This window comes from Corythoichthys intestinalis, chromosome 3, assembly GCF_030265065.1.
Source record: "Corythoichthys intestinalis isolate RoL2023-P3 chromosome 3, ASM3026506v1, whole genome shotgun sequence".
NCBI lineage: Eukaryota > Metazoa > Chordata > Actinopteri > Syngnathiformes > Syngnathidae > Corythoichthys > Corythoichthys intestinalis.
The window spans coordinates 11,381,852-11,400,643 of NC_080397.1; the positions used below are offsets into that span (position 1 = coordinate 11,381,852).

Genomic DNA, 18,792 nt, shown 5'->3' on the forward strand with positions numbered 1-18,792 from the left:
GAGTGGATGTGCAAGTACACTTTATTCCAGTCCGGCAAAAAAAGAAAAAAGCATGTTCCCCGAGGACACATGCGCCCCCCCTGGCATCGCTCTGCGCCCCCCCAGGGGGGCGCGCCCCACTATTTGAGAAGTACTGCTGTAGCTGCAGATCAGTCTGGCACCTCAATCAGGACTAATCTTGGCCCATTCTTCTTTGCAAAACTGCTGTAGTTGAGTCAGATTCCTGGGATGTCTGGCATGAATCGTTGTCTTTAGGTCATGCCACAGTTTCTCAATTGGGTTCATGTCTGGACTTTGACTTGGCCACTCCAGAACGTGTATTTTATCCTTCTGAAACCATTCTGAAGTTGATTCACTTCTGTGTTTTTTGGGTCTTGCCTTGCTGCAGCATCCATCCTCTTTTTAGCTTCAACTGTCTGACAGACAGCCTCAGGTTTTCCTGCAAAACATCTGGATAAAGTTTTGATTTCATTCTTCCATTAATGATTGTAAGTTGTCCAGGCCCTGAGGCATCAAAACAGCCCCAAATCATGACGGTGGGGAGGAGGTGTTGATGTTGGTGAGCTGTTCCATTTTTCCTCCACACATGACTTTGTGTGTTACTGCTAAACACCATGAACACCATTCTTGGCCATAGTTTTACATATAGTTGATGTGTGCACAGAGGTATTGGACTGTGCCAATGATTTCTGTAAGTCTTTAGCAGACACTCTAGGGTTCTTTTTTTACCTCTTTGAGTATTCTGCGCTGAACTCTAGGTTTAATCTTTGGTGAACATCCAGACCTTTAGAGATCCTTTCCTAACTTTATACAAATCAACAATCCTTGATCGCAGGTCTTCAGAAAGCTCTTTTGACCGAACTATGATGCACATCAGACAATTCTTCTCAACAAGACATTTCTTACCAGGTGTGTATTTTGTAGTGGGCAGGGCAGCTTTGAGTAACTCATCGGTGATTGGTCACACAACTGACTTAAATTGTTCAGTAAAAATTGGTTTCAATTGCTCTTTAAGTTTCTTTAGGTAGAGGGTTCACTTACTTATCCCCCCCCCCCCCTTCTGTCATTGTTTGCATGCTATCCTCATTAAAATATGAAAACCTATAAATGTTTGGGTGGTTTTAGTTACCACAGACAGTTTTTTTCATCTGTGTGATTTTGACAAAGATCAGCTCACATTTGATGGTGATTTTATGTTGAAATGTAAGAAATCCCAAAAGGTTCAGATACTTTTTCATACCACTGTTATGTTATGTTAATTTATTAAAGAATAGTTTCTAAATTAAGTACAAAATATAGAAAATGACAAAAAATACAGCTAAAACATTATAAATAGAAAAAAATAAAAATACTCAAATAATAAGAAAAGATAAAGATCAATTGAGATTATTTATGAAAGAATAATTTCTAAATTAAATTAAACAGGAGTAATTTCATTTTTAAGAAAACTACTTTCTAAAAAATATTTTATTTATGCTTGTCATTCATTTTCTGGATCTCTTATCCTCACCTGGGTCACAGGGGTGCTGAACTTATCCCAGTTTACAATGGGCAGAAAGCGGGGTATACCTTGAACTGGTTGTCAGCCAATCACAGTATTTATTATAATTAAACTGTTTATTTTTAATTAATTTTCAATATTTTTTTTCTAATCATTTTCCCCTTTACTTTTCTTATTTAGAATATTCCAATTTTTAGTTGTATTTTGTATTTCCCAAATTTTTATTCCTCATTTTATGTACTTACAGTATGTATGCCATTTTACAGTTAAAAAATGGATTGAATCAAGTAAAATAATTTAAAAAAATGTAATTTAAAAATAAAAAGTGAGATAATAAATTATTTTATAAGTAAATTAATAAATAATAAAATAAACTTGAGGAGTAATTCGACTTCAAATTCTAAGCATTGCCATTTTTCTGACCTCTTTGACCTTTGACCCATTTCTCTGATCATATCACCTACCCTGCAAATTTGAGTTAAATAGGCTAATCCGTTACAGGAAAATGTCTTTTCTGACCTCTGCGACCTTTAACCTCATGACCCCCAAATTTACTCACCGCTTCATGACATAAAAAGCAAATGATATCCGAATTTGAAAATTGAGCGCTGCCGTCCACCCTTTCGTAGCTGTAGTCAGTGCAGCGATACGTGTGTTGCAGGGGTCTGGCGACGGGCATTTACACCACCAACTCAGCACCTGCCTGCTGCGAAGTTGCCGCCAATTCGCAGGCTAACATCATAGTGGTGGAGAACCAGCAGCAGCTGGACAAAATCCTACAGGTCAAAGACCAGCTGCCGCATCTCAAAGCCATTGTCCAGTATAAAGGAGAACTCAAGCAGAGGCTGCCCTTCCTCTACTCTGTACGTCCCCACCTTAAAACAAAAAAACTTTCACCTACACTTGCAACTTGTGTCACAATTAGCGGATTTTCTTGGTAGTGGTCAGAGTTCATGAGGCTTGGCGAGGATGTGCCCGAACAGCAGCTGGACGACTCCATTGACCGCCTGCGCGCCAACCACTGCTGCACGCTCATCTTCACGTCGGGCGCCACCGGACCACCCAAGGGCGTCATGCTCAGCCACGACAATGTGAGTCAGTCATATTAGAATGAACTTGGAAATCATTGCCATTGACAGTCACGGGAGAGATTTACATAGATGAAATTTCAATAAATATATATACAGTGGGGCAAATAAGTATTTAGTCAACCACTAATTGTGCAAGTTCTCCCATTTGAAAATTTTAGAAAGGCCTGTAATTGTCAACATGGGTAAACCTCAACCATGACGAACAGAAAGTGGGAAAAAAAAAAAAATCACATTGTTTGATTTTTTAAAGAATTTATTTCCAAATTCGAGTGGAAAATAAGTATTTGGTCACCTACAAACAAGCAAGATTTCTGGCTGTCAAAGAGGTCTAACTTCTTCTAACGAGGCTCCACTTTGTTACCAGTATGAATGGCACCTGTTTTAACTCATCGGTATGAAAGACACCTATCCACAACCCTCAGTCAGCCACACTCCAAACTCCACTATGGCCAAAACCAAAGAGCTGTCAAATGACACCACAGACAAAATTGTAGACCTGCACCAGGCTGGGAAGACTGAATCTGTAATAGGTAAAACGCTTGGTGTAAAGAAATCAACTGTGGGGGCAATTATTAGATAATGGAAGACATACAAGACTGCTGATAATCTCCCTCGATCTGGGGCTCCATGCAAGATCTCACCCCGTGGCTGGGTCTTTCAGCATGACAATGATCCCAAACACACAGCCAGGGCAACAAAGAAGTGTCTTCGTAAGAAGCACTTCAAGGTCCTAAAGTGGCCTAGCCAGTCTCCAGATCTCAACCCCATAGAAAATCTGTTGAGGCAGTTGAAAGTCCGTGTTGCCCAACGACAGCCCCAATACATCACTGCTCTAGAGGAGATCTGCATGGAGGAATGGGCCAAAATACCAGCAACAGTGTGCGAAAAGCTTGTGAAAAGTTACAGAAAACGTTTGGCCTCAGTTATTGCCAACAAAGGGTACATAACAAAGTATTGAGATGAACGTTTGGTATTGACCAAATACTTATTTTCCACCGTGATTTGCAAATTAATTCTTTAAAAATCAAACTATGTGATTTTCTGTTTTTTTTTTTTTCACATTCTGTCTCTCATGGTTGAGGTTTACCCATGTTGACAATTACAGGCTTCTCTAATATTTTCAAGCGGGAGAACTTGCACAATTAGTGGTTGACTAAATACTTACTTGCTCCACTGTATATATATTATTTTTATTTTATTTAATGCTTTAACAAATGGGGTTTTGAGGAATTCCCCATAAAGGAAAATTGAATTGAATATTAATAAATATTAGTTGTTGTTTTTTTGCTAATTAATGTACAAGTTCATGCAATATTAACACTTATCTTCCCTCATCATATTTTCAAATTTAACTCATTGGTTGCCATTGACGATGATGGACATCCAATCATGTGGCTGTCAATTCACATTAGTTTATCAGTTGTAGACATCCATCCCTTTGAATTGGGTGGGTGGCAGTGAATGACTGCCATGCCTCACATTCTAAATGGATTGGATGTCTATAGCTGTCAATGGGAGCCAATGAGTTATATTTAAAAAATAAAATAAAATTAAAAAAAAGCTGAAGTACATTTACTTATACAATTAGAACGTGTGATTTTACTCAACTATCGTTACTTATACGACAAGTTTGTAGACATGCATGTAGTTGTTATTCAACTACGTGTTTTTGTGTGTCTTTAAACCACAAATAAGTGCACTTGCGTGTGTTTGTATACAAGTACGTGTACTTGCGTGTAACTGTACTACAAATGCGTGTACTTCTGTATACAGTGCCTTGCAAAAGTATTCGGCCCCCTTGAATTTTGCAACCTTTCGCCACATTTCAGGCTTCAAACATAAAGATATGAAATTTAATTTTTTTGTCAAGAATCAACAATAAGTGGGACACAATCGTGAAGTGGAACAACATTTTTTGGATAATTTAAACTTTTTTAACAAATAAAAAACTGAAAAGTGGGGCGTGCAATATTATTCGGCCCCTTTACTTTCAGTGCAGCAAACTCACTCCAGAAGTTCAGTGAGGATCTCTGAATGATCCAATGTTGTCCTAAATGACCGATGATGATAAATAGAATCCACTTGTGTCTAATCAAGTTTCCGTATAAATGCACCTGCTCTGTGATAGTCTCAGGGTTCTGTTTAAAGTGCAGAGAGCATTATGAAAACCAAGGAACACACCAGGCAGGTCCGAGACACTGTTGTGGAGAAGTTTAAAGCCGGATTTGGATACAAAAAGATTTCCCAAGCTTTAAACATCTCAAGGAGCACTGTGCAAGCCATCATATTGAAATGGAAGGAGCATCAGACCACTGCAAATCTACCAAGACCCGGCCGTCCTTCCAAACTTTCTTCTCAAACAAGGAGAAAACTGATCAGAGATGCAGCCAAGAGGCCCATGATCACTCTGGATGAACTGCAGAGATCTACAGCTGAGGTGGGAGAGTCTGTCCATAGGACAACAATCGTCGTACACTGCACAAATCTGGCCTTTATGGAAGTGGCAAGAAGAAAGCCATTTCTCAAAGATATCCATAAAAAGTCTCGTTTAAAGTTTGCCACAAGCCACCTGGGAGACACACCAAACATGTGGAAGAAGGTGCTCTGGTCAGATGAAACCAAAATTGAACTTTTTGGCCACAATGCAAATCGGTATGTTTGGCGTAAAAGCAACACAGCTCATCACCCTGAACACACCATCCCCACTGTCAAACATGGTGATGGCAGCATCATGGTTTGGGCCTGCTTTTCTTCAGCAGGGACAGGGAAGATGGTTAAAATTGACGGGAAGATAGATGCAGCCAAATACAGGAACATTCTGGAAGAAAACCTGTTGGTATCTGCACAAGACCTGAGACTGGGACGGAGATTTATCTTCCAACAGGACAATGATCCAAAACATAAAGCCAAATCTACAATGGAATGGTTCAAAAATAAACGTATCCAGGTGTTAGAATGGCCAGGTCAAAGTCCAGACCTGAATCCAATCGAGAATCTGTGGAAAGAGCTGAAGACTGCTGTTCACAAACACTCTCCATCCAGCCTCACTGAGCTCGAGCTGTTTTGCAAGGAAGAATGGGCAAGAATGTCAGTCTCTCGATGTGCAAAACTGATAGAAACATACCCCAAGCGACTTGCAGCTGTAATTGGAGCAAAAGGTGGCGCTACAAAGTATTAACGCAAGGGGGCCGAATAATATTGCACGCCCCACTTTTCAGTTTATTTGTTAAAAAAGTTTAAATTATCCAATAAATTTTGTTCCACTTCACGATTGTGTCCCACTTGTTGTTGATTCTTGACAAAAAATACAAATTTTATATCTTTATGTTTGAAGCCTGAATGTGGCGAAAGGTTGCAAGGTTCAAGGGGGCCGAATACTTTTGCAAGGCACTGTACATGTTCTACAAGCACGTGTAGTTGCGTGTACTTGTACCACAAGTATGCGTGCTTATACTACAAGTACGCACGCCCGTAATACAAGTACGTGCGCCTGTACTACAGGCACCAGTGTTGTTTTTGACAGCCATTTTAATTTTTGACTTAGTCCTTTGGACGATAATACTTATTAGTCTTAGTCATATTTTAGTCATCTCAAAATGTCTTTGTGTTCGTCTAGTTTTTGTTGACGTAAATTCAAGACTAATTCCGTCCAGTTTTAGTCAACGGTTAATCAAAATGTTTGTGTCAGCAAAATGAAAAATTTTTACTCCAAAAATTAATTAATAAAGGTTTCCAACTATTTTGAATGAACATTGACGGACGAGCGCATATTGTAGCGTCCACAAGGACAACGCCAAGTCGGTGATAATACACACTCAGCAGGAAAACAGAACATTGTTTTAAATGAATTATACCCACCTAGACGCCACAAACTTTATGTAAAAAAGGTTGTCCGAGAGTTCGAGAGGACTGGGTAGAGTAGCCCTAAATTTTACTCAAGAGTAGCGTTACTTAAAAATAATATTACTCAAGTAAAAGTAGTCATCCAAAAATTTACTCAAGTACAAGTAAAAATGTATCCAGTGAAAATAATACTCAAGTAATTAGTAACATTGTGAGTAAGTGGTTTTGTTGTTTTTTTTAAACAATGGTATTTTTTCTCTCTCAGCACAAACTTATCAACAGAAACTGTTGTTATGATGATACTGTACAGTGACTCATTACATAATACCATTAAGCCAAAGAAATATGAAAAAAATAACTGAATTCCAGCGAGAGAACAAAAAAAAAGATAGACATGAAGCATTATTCGTCCAAAGAGCATGAGTGCCCTCTAGTTGGGAAAATAGTTCCTAGTTTGAATAGTGAATACTGTAGTTTCCGTGGTCAATTGCTGCCAAATAAAACCTTGGAGGGAGGTTAAAATCTGAGCTTTTGAGTCATGTTGGGCGCAGCGCTCTATGTCAACTACATTTTTTTATGGCGCTTTAAAGACGCCACGTGATTGAACGGGCTGGCGTGATCATAGAACAGCAAGCTTATGTCTGATTGGTGTAATGGAGTCATGTGATTATTGTTGTGACATCTCATTAGTAAAATTAGTAGCGCTACTCTTGGCATCGCTGACAAAAAAAAAAAAAAATCTATAATCTGTTGAATACAGAGGAAAAATGTAACGACTCTTGTGTAGCCCAAAGTAGCAGTGTAAGAGTAGCGTTTTTTCTTCACAATCTACTCAAGTAAAAGTAAAAAGTATGACTTAGTAAAACTACTCTTAGAAGTACATTTTTCTATAAAAGTTACTCAAGTAAATGTAACGGAGTACATGTAACACGTGAGTACCCACCTCTGGTTAGCTGTAGTCTAATGCTAAAGTGAATGCTATGCTAAATCTAAGAGTTACTTTTGGTGTTTAATGATCACTCAGCACAGACCTTTAAAGGCTAAAGCAATATTGTATAAGATAAGATTGTACAAGATAAGAAAACAAATCTTACCGTGTGTTCCTGAAGAGTAAAGAGGAGTCTGCTGGGGTGGGGGGGTGGGGCAGTACGTCACAGGAGTGACACAACAAGACACTCCTACGACGCAGGCTAACTACACATAAAATGTCACACATTGTGAATGTGACGGAAACTATTGCGCATTTTCATTTCATTTTTGCTCGCTATGTTTTAGTCTCCCCAAAAACGTTAGCTCGTTATCGTCTCTTCATCGTCATGAAAAAAAAGTTTGTTGACAAAATATTTTCGATATCATCATCGTTGCCGAAAACAACACTGACAGGTACGTGCACTTAAGTGCGTTACAAGTATACTGACCAGCACAGCACAGCAAAGCTACCCGCAGAATTTCTTCAGAAATGTCATTTTCATGTTTCTGATTGAAATGCAACATTGTTATAATAACGGAGCTTGGTTCAACGTTGTGCAAAGGGTAAGGGGATGTTGTGTGTATTTTGCCTAGCAATCTCATGTATTGCTCTTTTAAATGGTAAATTCTCACAGGTGACCTGGACGGTCCAGCGGGCCGGAGAGGCCGTGGGCCTGCGCTATGGCGAGGAATCGGTTATCAGCTACCTGCCGCTCAGCCATGTGGCGGCTCAGCTTAATGACATGTATATCACTATGAGGTTCGCCGCCGCCACTTATTTCGCCCAACCTGATGCCCTCAAGGTGAGCCCCTGCCGCACGCGCCTTTCCCGGGCCACCTTCCTCGCAAATGTAACCATTGAACGGTCGTCCGTGTAAAAGGGCTCCTTGGGGCCCACCTTGAAGGAAGTAAGGCCCACCTCCTTCCTGGGCGTCCCTCGCGTTTGGGAAAAGATGCAGGAAAAAATGCAGGAAGCCGGAGCCAAGGCCGGACCCTTCAAGAAGAGCGTTGCCGACTGGGCCAAGGCCACCGGGCTCATGTACAACTACAGCGCCATGCACAAGTCAGTGCTCGTACTCCAGTAGCCAACTTTTATGTCACTGCAAAAGTAAAAATACTTAAGAAAATTAAATCAGGGGAAAAAAATGATTATTTGAATTATAATTATGAAAGCCCAGGTCACAGAGTTGATATTGATTGATATTGAAACCACGGGGAAAAAATAATTTTAGATCAAATGATCGCTTTCAGCACCTCCCATTTGAATTGAGTTTTTTTTGCCATCAGTAGCAGTCAGAGTTGGTGTATGTGAAGTCACATTAAATTTATAAAACAAAACCCGCCAAAATAAATGAGTAAAATTCCAGAGCAAAATACATTTCACCATTTATTGCATTAATATTTATTATCGTATCAATATTTTTTAATGTAATTTTTGAAAATTAATTACATTTTGAATTATTTATATAGATGTGTTTATTAATCATGGCTTTGTACAAATATTTTTTTTTTAGATCTTGAATTGAAATTATAATTGTTTTTTTTTTTTGCCCATCGCAAACTACATGTGGGCAACATTACAATTGGATGTCAAATGGTGGCTGCAAAATATTGTCGTTTAGGGTTAGGGCAATTGGCCCTTGGGCCACTATTGGCCGGGTTTGAGACCCTTTTCCATTGTGAATGTAATTAAAAAAAAAAAAAAAAACTCATACAAATCCACAATGGAATGATTAAAAAACCCCACATCATTAAATCCTAAACTTTACATTTTCTAAGAAAAATCCTAAACTTTACATTTTCTAAGAAAAAATGTTTTGACTAAAAATCATACATGACACTTTAAAACTTGGGAAAAAATGTAAAATTCACACAGGTGCAGACGTACAGTATTTGAGATTTCTCCTAATTTTCTCTTAGTTATGTTGCATTTTCTCAGAATGTTGCGATAAATGGTGAAAAGAATGACATTTTTGTCCTTGGTCTCAGGGAGAATCGCGTGCCGTGGGGCTTCACGCTGGCTAACCAGCTGGTGTTCAAGAAAGTGCGAGCGGCGCTGGGCCTGGACCGCTGTCGAATACTGTTCACGGGCTCGGCGCCGATCTCCAAGGAGACCCTGGAATACTTCATGAGTCTCAATATGCCCCTCATGGAGCTCTATGGCATGAGCGAGAGCTCTGGACCGCACACCATCTCCACCAACCAGGACTACCTCATCTCCAGGTTTGACACGTCATGCAGATGTCCAATTTGGTGCGATTGCCATTGTCCCATTTCCAATTTGTCGGACGTCTATTGTTGTTGACAGCACAAAAATTTGATCATGATAGAAGATGATAAACGTCCAATCCATTCGAAGTCACTTTAAATGGACTGGACGTCTACGAATGACAAAGTTTGTGCTGAGGTAGTTAGTATAACAGGAATACAGTGGTACCTCAACATACGCTTCGACACACGATCTTTTCGACATCCGACGTAAAATTTGACTGGCCATTTGTTTCTACAGCCGATGACATGCTCGAAATACGACGATAAATGACAGCGCCGCAGTTTTGTTTTCCTGCATGACGGACGCACGACGGATTTTCTTGTGGGAGAAATCAACATGGGTTCCAAGAATGTTAGTGCAGGTGGTGAAAAAGAGGAAAAAGGTGACGTTTACCATTGAAAGGAAGATGGAAATGATAATATCAGCGCGGTGTGTGCATCCGTGAACTGGCTCGACAATACAGCCGTAGAATGTCTATGATCTCGACGGTCCTCCTCCAACCTCCGTTCGCCAGTCCTTATAAGTTAAGGTGACAATTGTGGTAACATTGCCAAAAAATTGCCAGCTTTGTCAGGTTTTTATCATTTATTTCAGAACTTGTTCGCCGCAGCAGAACATGAAAAGTGAAAAGTAAAAAGTCCTTTCTTACTATGTCAAATCAGCCATGCGGTGCATTCAGGTACACCATGCAAAACACATCCGCATTATTAGAACCCGATTCGTTACATTTTCAAAAGTATTCAACTTACAAACAAGATCCTTGAACGAATTAACTTTGTATGTAGAGGTACCACTGTCTCAGTATTAACTCATTGGCTGCCATTGTTGGCAATGCATGTCAAATCCACTTGGACTGGGAGGGGCGGCATCAAATTAACATTCAAGTTTATGTAAAACAAAATATTTAAATGGAATTTGTTTGTATACCCATTTTGTGCTGCACAACTGATTTGCAAAAAAGGGGATTTGGGATTTTTTTCTCTCGCTTTTTTGAAACCACTGCTATACGAATAACATTTTTATATGGCTAGAATGTTGGGATAGAATGGTTCAAATTGGGGAAAAATAGAGAGATTTGGATTATACGTGGTTTCTTTTCCTCCTTAACACATTTCTGGGGCATCGCATCAGATCGGAACTGGGTATTGGCTGATCCTGAAAATTAGGTGACTTGGACTCGTGTGAAAAAATATTTGACTGGGACTGGGTCTGATAGGTTCCCCTGCTTAAACCGACACATGTCCAGGCCTGTTTTAAGTTTGCCAATGACCATTTGGATGATCCAAAGGAGTCATGGGAGAAGGTCATGTCGTCATATGAGATCAAAATGGATCTTTTTCGTCTTAATTCTACTCATAGTTTTTGGAGGAGGAAGAATGATGAGTACCATCCCAGGAACACCATCCCTACTGTGAAGCATGGGGGTGGTAGCATCATGCTTTGGGGGTGTTTTTCTGTACATGGGACTGGACGACTGCACTGTATTCAGGAGAGGATGACCAGGGCTATGTATTCTGAGATTTTGAAGAATAACCTCCTTCCCTCCCTCAGTTAAAGCATTGAAAATGGGTCGTGACAGCGTCTTCCAACATGATAATAGCCCGAAGCAGACAGCCAGAATAAACAAGGAGTTGCCGCATAAAAAGCATATTAAGGTTCTGGAGGGGCCTAGCCAGTCTCCAGAACTTAAACCTAATAGAACATCTTTGGAGGAAGCTCAAACTCTGAGTTTCTCAGTAACAGTCAAGAAACCTGATTGATCTGGAGAAGATCTGTGTGGAGCAGTGGTGCAAAATCCCAGCGGCAGTCTGTGCAAACCTGGTGAAAAGTTACAGGAAAGGTTTGACCTCTGAAATTATAAATAAAGGCTATTGTACCAAATATTGACATTGATTTTCTCAGGTGTTCAAATACTTATTTTCCTCAGTGTAAAAAATATACATATATATAACTGTTCCACCAATCTGGAATAGCGCAACGCTGATAAAAGCGCCAATCGAGTCCCGTACGGAAAAAGCTGAGAACACGAAACTCCCAGCAGTGATTTTCTGTCGCTCCCCTTCATGATGCATCAGAAATTCCCACCTCGCGTGCTGTGATTTGTCGGTTCAAACTGAACCGAAGTGGAAATCCACAGAAAAGCCAGACTGACTTGCCATGTATTTTGTATGTACTACCTCAACACATATGACCAAATTGAATTGTTGCGCTCATCGGCAGCTGCGGGAAGGTGATGGAAGGCTGCAAAGTAAAGCTGGACAACCAGGATGCGGACGGAAACGGCGAGATCTGCTTCTGGGGCCGTAACATCTTCATGGGCTACCTCAATCTGGACGACAAGACCCGAGAAGCCCTGGACGAAGATGGCTGGCTGCACTCCGGAGACATCGGCAAGCTGCAGCGGGACTTCCTCTTCATCACCGGAAGGATAAAAGGTGAGCCTGCCGCTGCCCAGGAAAAAGAATCTTATTAGCTGACGACCGTTCCCGCGCAGAGCTTCTGATCACCGCCGGTGGCGAGAACGTGGCGCCGGTGCACATTGAAAACACCGTCAAGTCGGAGGCGCCCATCCTCAGCAACGCCATGCTGATCGGCGACAGGAAAAAGTTCCTCTCCATGCTCGTGACGCTCAAAGTAAGACCTCCGTGAGCTTCTTCGCCCGCTCGAATTTTAACGCCTGCCGTTTGTCGGACAGTGCGTGCCGGACGAAGACGGCAAACCCACGGACAAGCTGAGCCCCGAGGCCGTGGCCTTCTGCCGGGAGTTGGGCGTGAGCGCCACCCGAGTGTCAGAAATCGTCGGGAACAAGGAGCCCGCTGTCTACAAGGCCATCCAGGAAGCCCTGGAACGTTACAATGGCGTGGCTGTGTCCAGAGCGCAGAAGGTGCAGAAGTTTGTCATCTTGGAAAGAGACTTCTCCATCGGGGGAGGAGAGCTTGGTGAGTTGTCAATGGGTCCTCATTGAGGTCCAATTTGTTCTAACTGGTACCATCAAATGTCTCCTGATCTTTGTCAAAATCACACACATGAAAAAAACGTGACTGCTTTAACTAAAACCACCCAAACATTTATAGGTTTTCATTATTTTAAAGAGTATAGCATGCAAACAATGACAGAAGGGGGGGGGGGGGATTAGTCCGTGAACCATCACATTCTTCTCTTCAAAACTGCTGTAGTTCAGTCAGATTCAGGTTTTCCTGCAAAACATCCTGATAAACTTTTGAATTCATTCTTCCATTAATGATTGCAAGTTGTCCAGGCCCTGAGGTAGCAAGACAGCCCCAAATCATGATGCTCCCTCCACCATGCTTCACGTTGGGGATGAGGTGTTGATGTTGGTGAGCTGTTCCATTTTTCCTCCACACATGACATTGTGTCCCAAACAATTCAACTTTGGTTTCATCAGTCCTCAAAATATTTTGCCAAAACTTCTGTGGAGTGTCCACGTGTCTTTTTGCGAACATTAAACAAGCAACAATTTTTTTTTTTTGAAACAGTGGCTTCTTACGCTGAGCCCTCCCATGAACACCATTCTTGGCCATAGTTTTACATATATTTGATGTGTGCACAGAGATATTGGACTGTGCCAGTAATTTCTGTTAGTCTTTAGCAGACACTCTAGGATACATTTTTTACTTCTCTGAGTATTCTGTGCTGAACTCTTTGCGTCATCTTTGGTGGATGACCACTCCTTGGGAGAGAAGCAAAAGTGCCAAACTCTCTCCATTTGTAGACAACTTCTCTGACTGTTGATTGATGAATATCCAGACTTTTAAAGATGGTTTTGTATGCTTTCCCAGCTTTATACAAATACTCAATCCTTGATCGCAGGTCTTCAGAACGCTCTTTTGAGGTAGTCCTCTTTCTTGCTGGCAGCCGTGGTGCAGCTGGTAGCTGGGGTTGTCCTTGGACTGAAGGGTTAGTGGTTCGATTTCCGGCTACGACTGCCCACTGTCAAAGTGCCCTTGGGCAAGGCACTGCACCCTGATTTGTCTCCAATGGGTTGGCAGCAGCCCCATTGGTGTGTGAATGTGTGCGTGAAAGGATAAATGGTTGCTAATGTAAAGTGCTTTGGGCATGGTAACCAGGGGTGAAAGTGGGCCAGAACGGTCAGGAACGCAGTTCCGGTATAAGATTCAGGGCTGGAATGCTGTTCCAGTACACGGTGCTTTGATTTTAAAAAAATATGACGGCAACTGCAAAACGCTATGTAAAACAAAAAAATCTGAGCTGCCACACATGCATTTCATCTCCCAACAAGAAAACAATCTACCAACATCAGATTTACATAAACAAGTGTTAACAACAAGCATAATAACAACAAGCATAATAAAGTGCTTGTTGGCGTAATCCGTTTCCACCGATATTTATTATTTATTTTATTCCACGGACGGCATGGAGGTTTCCCCAGCTGCTGCAGTTATCCGAGTCTGACGATGATGAGTCACGTCAATGTGCAAATACATGCAGCAAAGCAAAATGCCTGGACTCATTTATCTGCCCAATTGGCTGATATACTGACATGTGATCAGCAGAGATAGTTAGCTCTGATTGGTTCAAATGTGCATGTTTTCTGCAACAGCAAAAAAAAAAAAAAAAAAGTGTTGAATTGATGTGACAAAAAAAGCGCAATTCAACAGAACATGGATCAAATCTTGAAGAGCAAGGAAAGAGTTGAGGAGGCTTATTCATTATATTTAGTTTTATTTGCTCTAATGGGGAGGTTCAGCACATCTTAGCTGTCAATGTGCACTTTGCACTTATATTTGTTCATTTATGTTAGGCTACTTATTCATTTCCTTATGATTTAAAAAAGTCAACGGTTGCGATCTTCAAAATGTATTCCATTTGACTCTGCATAATATTTTGTCATTTGTACTTATTTTTCTGAATGTATGTTCCATTTAGCTTTATTATTAAAAAAAAACAAAGCAAAAGTAAATGCTTACATTAACTTTAATTTTAATATACATCCTATCTTCTTAAGTAGGTAAAATTAAAATTTGGCATTTAGTATGTGAGGAAATGAGGGAAAATAAAAATTAGGAAATGGAGGTTGGGGTTATTGCTGTTTTTGTTCCGGCAAGAAATTCTAGCCACTTTCACCCCTGATGGTAACCATGCAGATAAATGCACAATATAAGTACTGTCCATTTACCATTTTACTTTAGCCCTCTCTCCTCAATCTTTTACTCTCCAAACCAACTCCAAACTATCCAAACTCTCACCTGATCGCAACTCTCCTTCAAACATCCACATTTTGAATGCAACTGTAGCGAGCTGTCAAACCGCGAACAAAATCTAAAGCACTCCCTGAAGCAATCACGTGGTACAGCTGGGCAGCGAGGCTTCGGATGTCATCATTTTCGGAACTTCCCCTGAATAAAGCGAGCCTTTGTACGCGCTTCGCGGAAAAGTCCCTTCATTACTTGACACACACTTCGAAGGCTAGGCACACCTCGTTACATAACTATTTTCCCCCTTCTGTCATTGTTTGCAAGCTATCCTCATTAAAATATGAAAACCTCTAAATGTTTGGGTGGTTTTAGTTCAAGCAGACACTGTTTTTACATCTGTGTGATTTTGACAAAGATCAGATCACATTTGATTTTATGCAGAAATGTGAGAAATTCCAAAAGGTTTAGATACTTTTTCATACCACTGTGTATGCAGTGAATAACCACCTTTCAGCAACATTTACAGCGCTAGACGTCTAGCGCCGTCAATGGCTATGGAGAATCAATCAGGAGAGAAAAAAAAAACATTAAATAAATACATCATTAAACTAAAAGCAGCGCTCTGAGAGAGCAAACCTCCGCCCGCTTAAGCGGCCAAATTCAAAGCATCACCCTAGTTGCCGCAAAATGTCATCACTCTTCTCTTCATCATGCTTTTATTGAACATTTTTTTTTTTTTTTTATTCTAAAGGTGTATCATTGGCACGCCGCACAGCCAAAACCGTTTGACCCACAGGAATATACAGTATTTTGCATACTTTAAATACATCAGGTTGCCATCTCGGGTCATCTAGGTCTCATGACAACATTCCACGACTGTTTTATTGTGTGTTGAGTGATGCCTGTGAATGTGGGTCTGGAATGTAGTTCTTGTTGTCCTTGCAGGCCCTACCATGAAGCTCAGGAGGCCAATCGTGGTCCAGATGTACCAGGACAAAATCGACGAGATGTACGCCGAGTAGAAGCAAAGAAATCGAGCGCTAAAATCCGTTCTATTTATATTTTCATGCACTTTTGTAAATAAAAGCTCCCCAATCACAGCCAAAGTTTGCCACCGTACATCACGTGATTACCTCATTGTTTCTCCGGTATAACATTACTAACCCGAACCTTTTTTTTGTTACGTCATCATTTTACGGCGTGATTTATGGGGTCAAACAATGTAGGTTATACTCAAGAAATCACTGAAGAAGATGGTGTTATTTTTTTAATTTTTACTGCAATTGAAAATATTTACAGTACTAACTATCTGTAATTCCATAGAATAATAAATAGAAATGTGATACTGTTTTAATAGTTGTCTGTTTTTGTTGTAATATGGTTGACATTTTACTGAGGGAATTATTATATTATTATTATCGATGACCGGTGTTTAGTTTTACAGTACATTTTAGATAATATTGAAATATTATTTTAAAAAAAAAAACAGAAATTAAGGATATACTCGTAAGTAGTGGTGTGAAAAGGTGATATATCACAATACTTTGTAGCTCAAAAGGTTATCATATGCTCCCGATAAGAATCAATTCATAATTTTAAAAGATGTTATTATTTAATAAAGGAACGAAGAGCTTACTACCAAAATCTTCCAATAAAATAGTGCATACGTAAGCTCACTAGGCATACAAATTACAATTCATTTTGACCGTATTGGATGTGTAGCGCCGTCAATGGGACTGAAACCAGAGCATTCACAGCCAGTCTTTTGTGGGCATTAACAGCTCACTTCCTGTTCATTTTAGGGCATTTAGCATTGTTCAGACAGGCAGTCGAAATCTGAATCTTAGCCCATCCAGTTTGAATCTGGATGGGCTAAGAATCAGATTTCGATTTCAGATTTTTGCGAGTCTACTTGAAACCACCTACGGGTGCTATTTTCATATCAAATATGGACAAAATGTTTCTCAGTCTGAACAGCTCAGATGGGATTTGACTGTCCGTGACGTCACTCTATGCTGGATGACGCCTTTGAAGCCACAGTAACATGTCAGGTGTGTTAATAATCTGGCACAGTCTGAAAAGGCCTAGATCTGATTTGGTCAAATGCTAAAAATAGTGTGAACAGTCAGCCCTAAAAATCAGATTTGAAGAAGAATCCCATTCCAATCAGATATGCCTGCAGTTGGAACAAAGGTTACTTCCTTCAGATTTTACATCATTGGGGACATCCTTGAGTCACTTCCTTTTCAGTAACCCAAACTCAACAGGAAGTGCCCCAAAAGGAAAAGGAAGTGATGGAAAATCGAGAGGAAATGACGTCAAATGCCCCAAAATTAACATACATATACGTATTACATATATACATAACATATATTACATAACGGCGTTATTTTTTCAGTAACGGGCTAATCTAACTAATTATTTTTTCCGCCGTTACAACGCCGTTACCGTTACTGACGGTCAAAAGCGGTGCGTTACTTACTCTGAATAAATTGAAGAAACTACCAAGCCAAGACTTGGGGTGCGTTCAGGTTCGAGAATAGCGCACGTGTTTTGTTTTGTGCTTTTTCGTAGCAAAGATATACCACAAAGGACATGCTGGCACTTTGTCTCAGGTTGTGAGAGTTGGATTTAATTGATTAAACTCGCTTTATATTGTTTACTGCTGATTGTTATTTTATTATATTGTTTACTTTTTATTATTTTATTTATTGTTTTTTGTTGTTGCTCTTCAAGTGTAGGATAAATCTGTTGCTGGTGGATAAATCTGGATAAATCTGTTGCCGGTGAGGTGCAATAAATATTACAAGGTTCTATAACACAACTACCTGTCTGTTCTTCGCTATTCAACTGACTCGAATTCTGCTCAGAAAATTCTTGAAATTCTTTGAAATACAACAACTTCTTCATAAAGTAACGGAAATAATTACTTTCCCTGGTAGCTAGTTACTTTTACTATAGAGTAATTCAGTTACTAACTCTGTTACTTTTTGGAAGAAGTAGTGAGTAACTATAACTAATTAGTTTTTTAAAGTAACGTGCCCAACACTGTTGATAATAAACGAGGTAATAATTGCTCAACCCACTGAGGCACTACAAAAGCAGTAGTGTTTTACCTGAAGGAAGGCTCCATTTTTATTTCATTTTTGCTAATTCCTGACTAAGAAGTTTTTTCAGCTATATTTAATATATTTATTTAGACAGACATTGTTGGGTGGTGTTTTTTTTTCCGCATTCCTGGATAAGAGATTTTTATCTAGTTTGTAATTATTATGTATGCTAATATAGTTTTAACTATGTTCAAATATTGCAATTTAAATTTGCTAAGAAAATCTAGACATTAATTGTGGAAGTTTTAAAAATGTTTCTTGAGTAGTTTTCGAAAACGAAGGTTGGAAACAAACGGGTTATCACTTGAAGCAGTACACATGAGAGTTAGTATAAGTCAATACAGATTTAATTTGCATTGATCATTTAGCCTATCAATTAATTACGTTAATATTGGTGAGAAATGTAGCCCTGACCTCCGTTCACCCAATCTGTTTGGTTTTATTAATGCCCCGTCCCCAGCAAAAAGTGTACATGCAGGTTATGCTGTTATATCGTCTCTACCAATGTTGAGACCAAACCTCAGCCCTTGCCTAGTGGTATTGACACAGGAGGGTCGCGTCTCGCTTTAGATAATACACTCTGCCATTCGTTTGGAGTGTGACGCGTTGACCTGCTTCTAGGACACGTCTAAAACGCGGCCCCACTGCGACTGGTGTGCACACACTGCTTGACTTTGATGGCTGCGTTTCACTGCGTTGACCCAGCGGCAACATTGATGCGCCGTAGACATGCCTGGTATATTACCGGGTTGAGTGACTACTAGTGGTGTGCAAAATTACCGATTCTTAGATTATTCGCGATTCGGCCGTGGAAGATTAGAGAACGATT

General features: G+C 40.1%; 1 protein-coding gene across 2 annotated transcripts in view; it reads left to right on the plus strand.

The window, feature by feature from the left end:
- LOC130913372 (long-chain-fatty-acid--CoA ligase ACSBG2-like) overlaps nt 1-17,677 on the plus strand; it is a 40,065-nt gene extending 22,388 nt beyond the window's left edge. For both annotated transcript variants that reach the window (XM_057831950.1, XM_057831948.1), the window contains exons 6-14: nt 2,163-2,364; nt 2,443-2,592; nt 8,040-8,207; nt 8,286-8,467; nt 9,394-9,627; nt 11,897-12,111; nt 12,171-12,310; nt 12,372-12,615; nt 15,799-17,677. In XM_057831950.1, the coding sequence (XP_057687933.1) occupies nt 2,163-2,364; nt 2,443-2,592; nt 8,040-8,207; nt 8,286-8,467; nt 9,394-9,627; nt 11,897-12,111; nt 12,171-12,310; nt 12,372-12,615; nt 15,799-15,875 (1,612 nt within the window). In that variant the 3' untranslated portion in view covers nt 15,876-17,677. The remainder of the gene's footprint in view (nt 1-2,162; nt 2,365-2,442; nt 2,593-8,039; nt 8,208-8,285; nt 8,468-9,393; nt 9,628-11,896; nt 12,112-12,170; nt 12,311-12,371; nt 12,616-15,798) is intronic.
- The last annotated feature ends 1,115 nt before the right edge of the window (nt 17,678-18,792 follow it).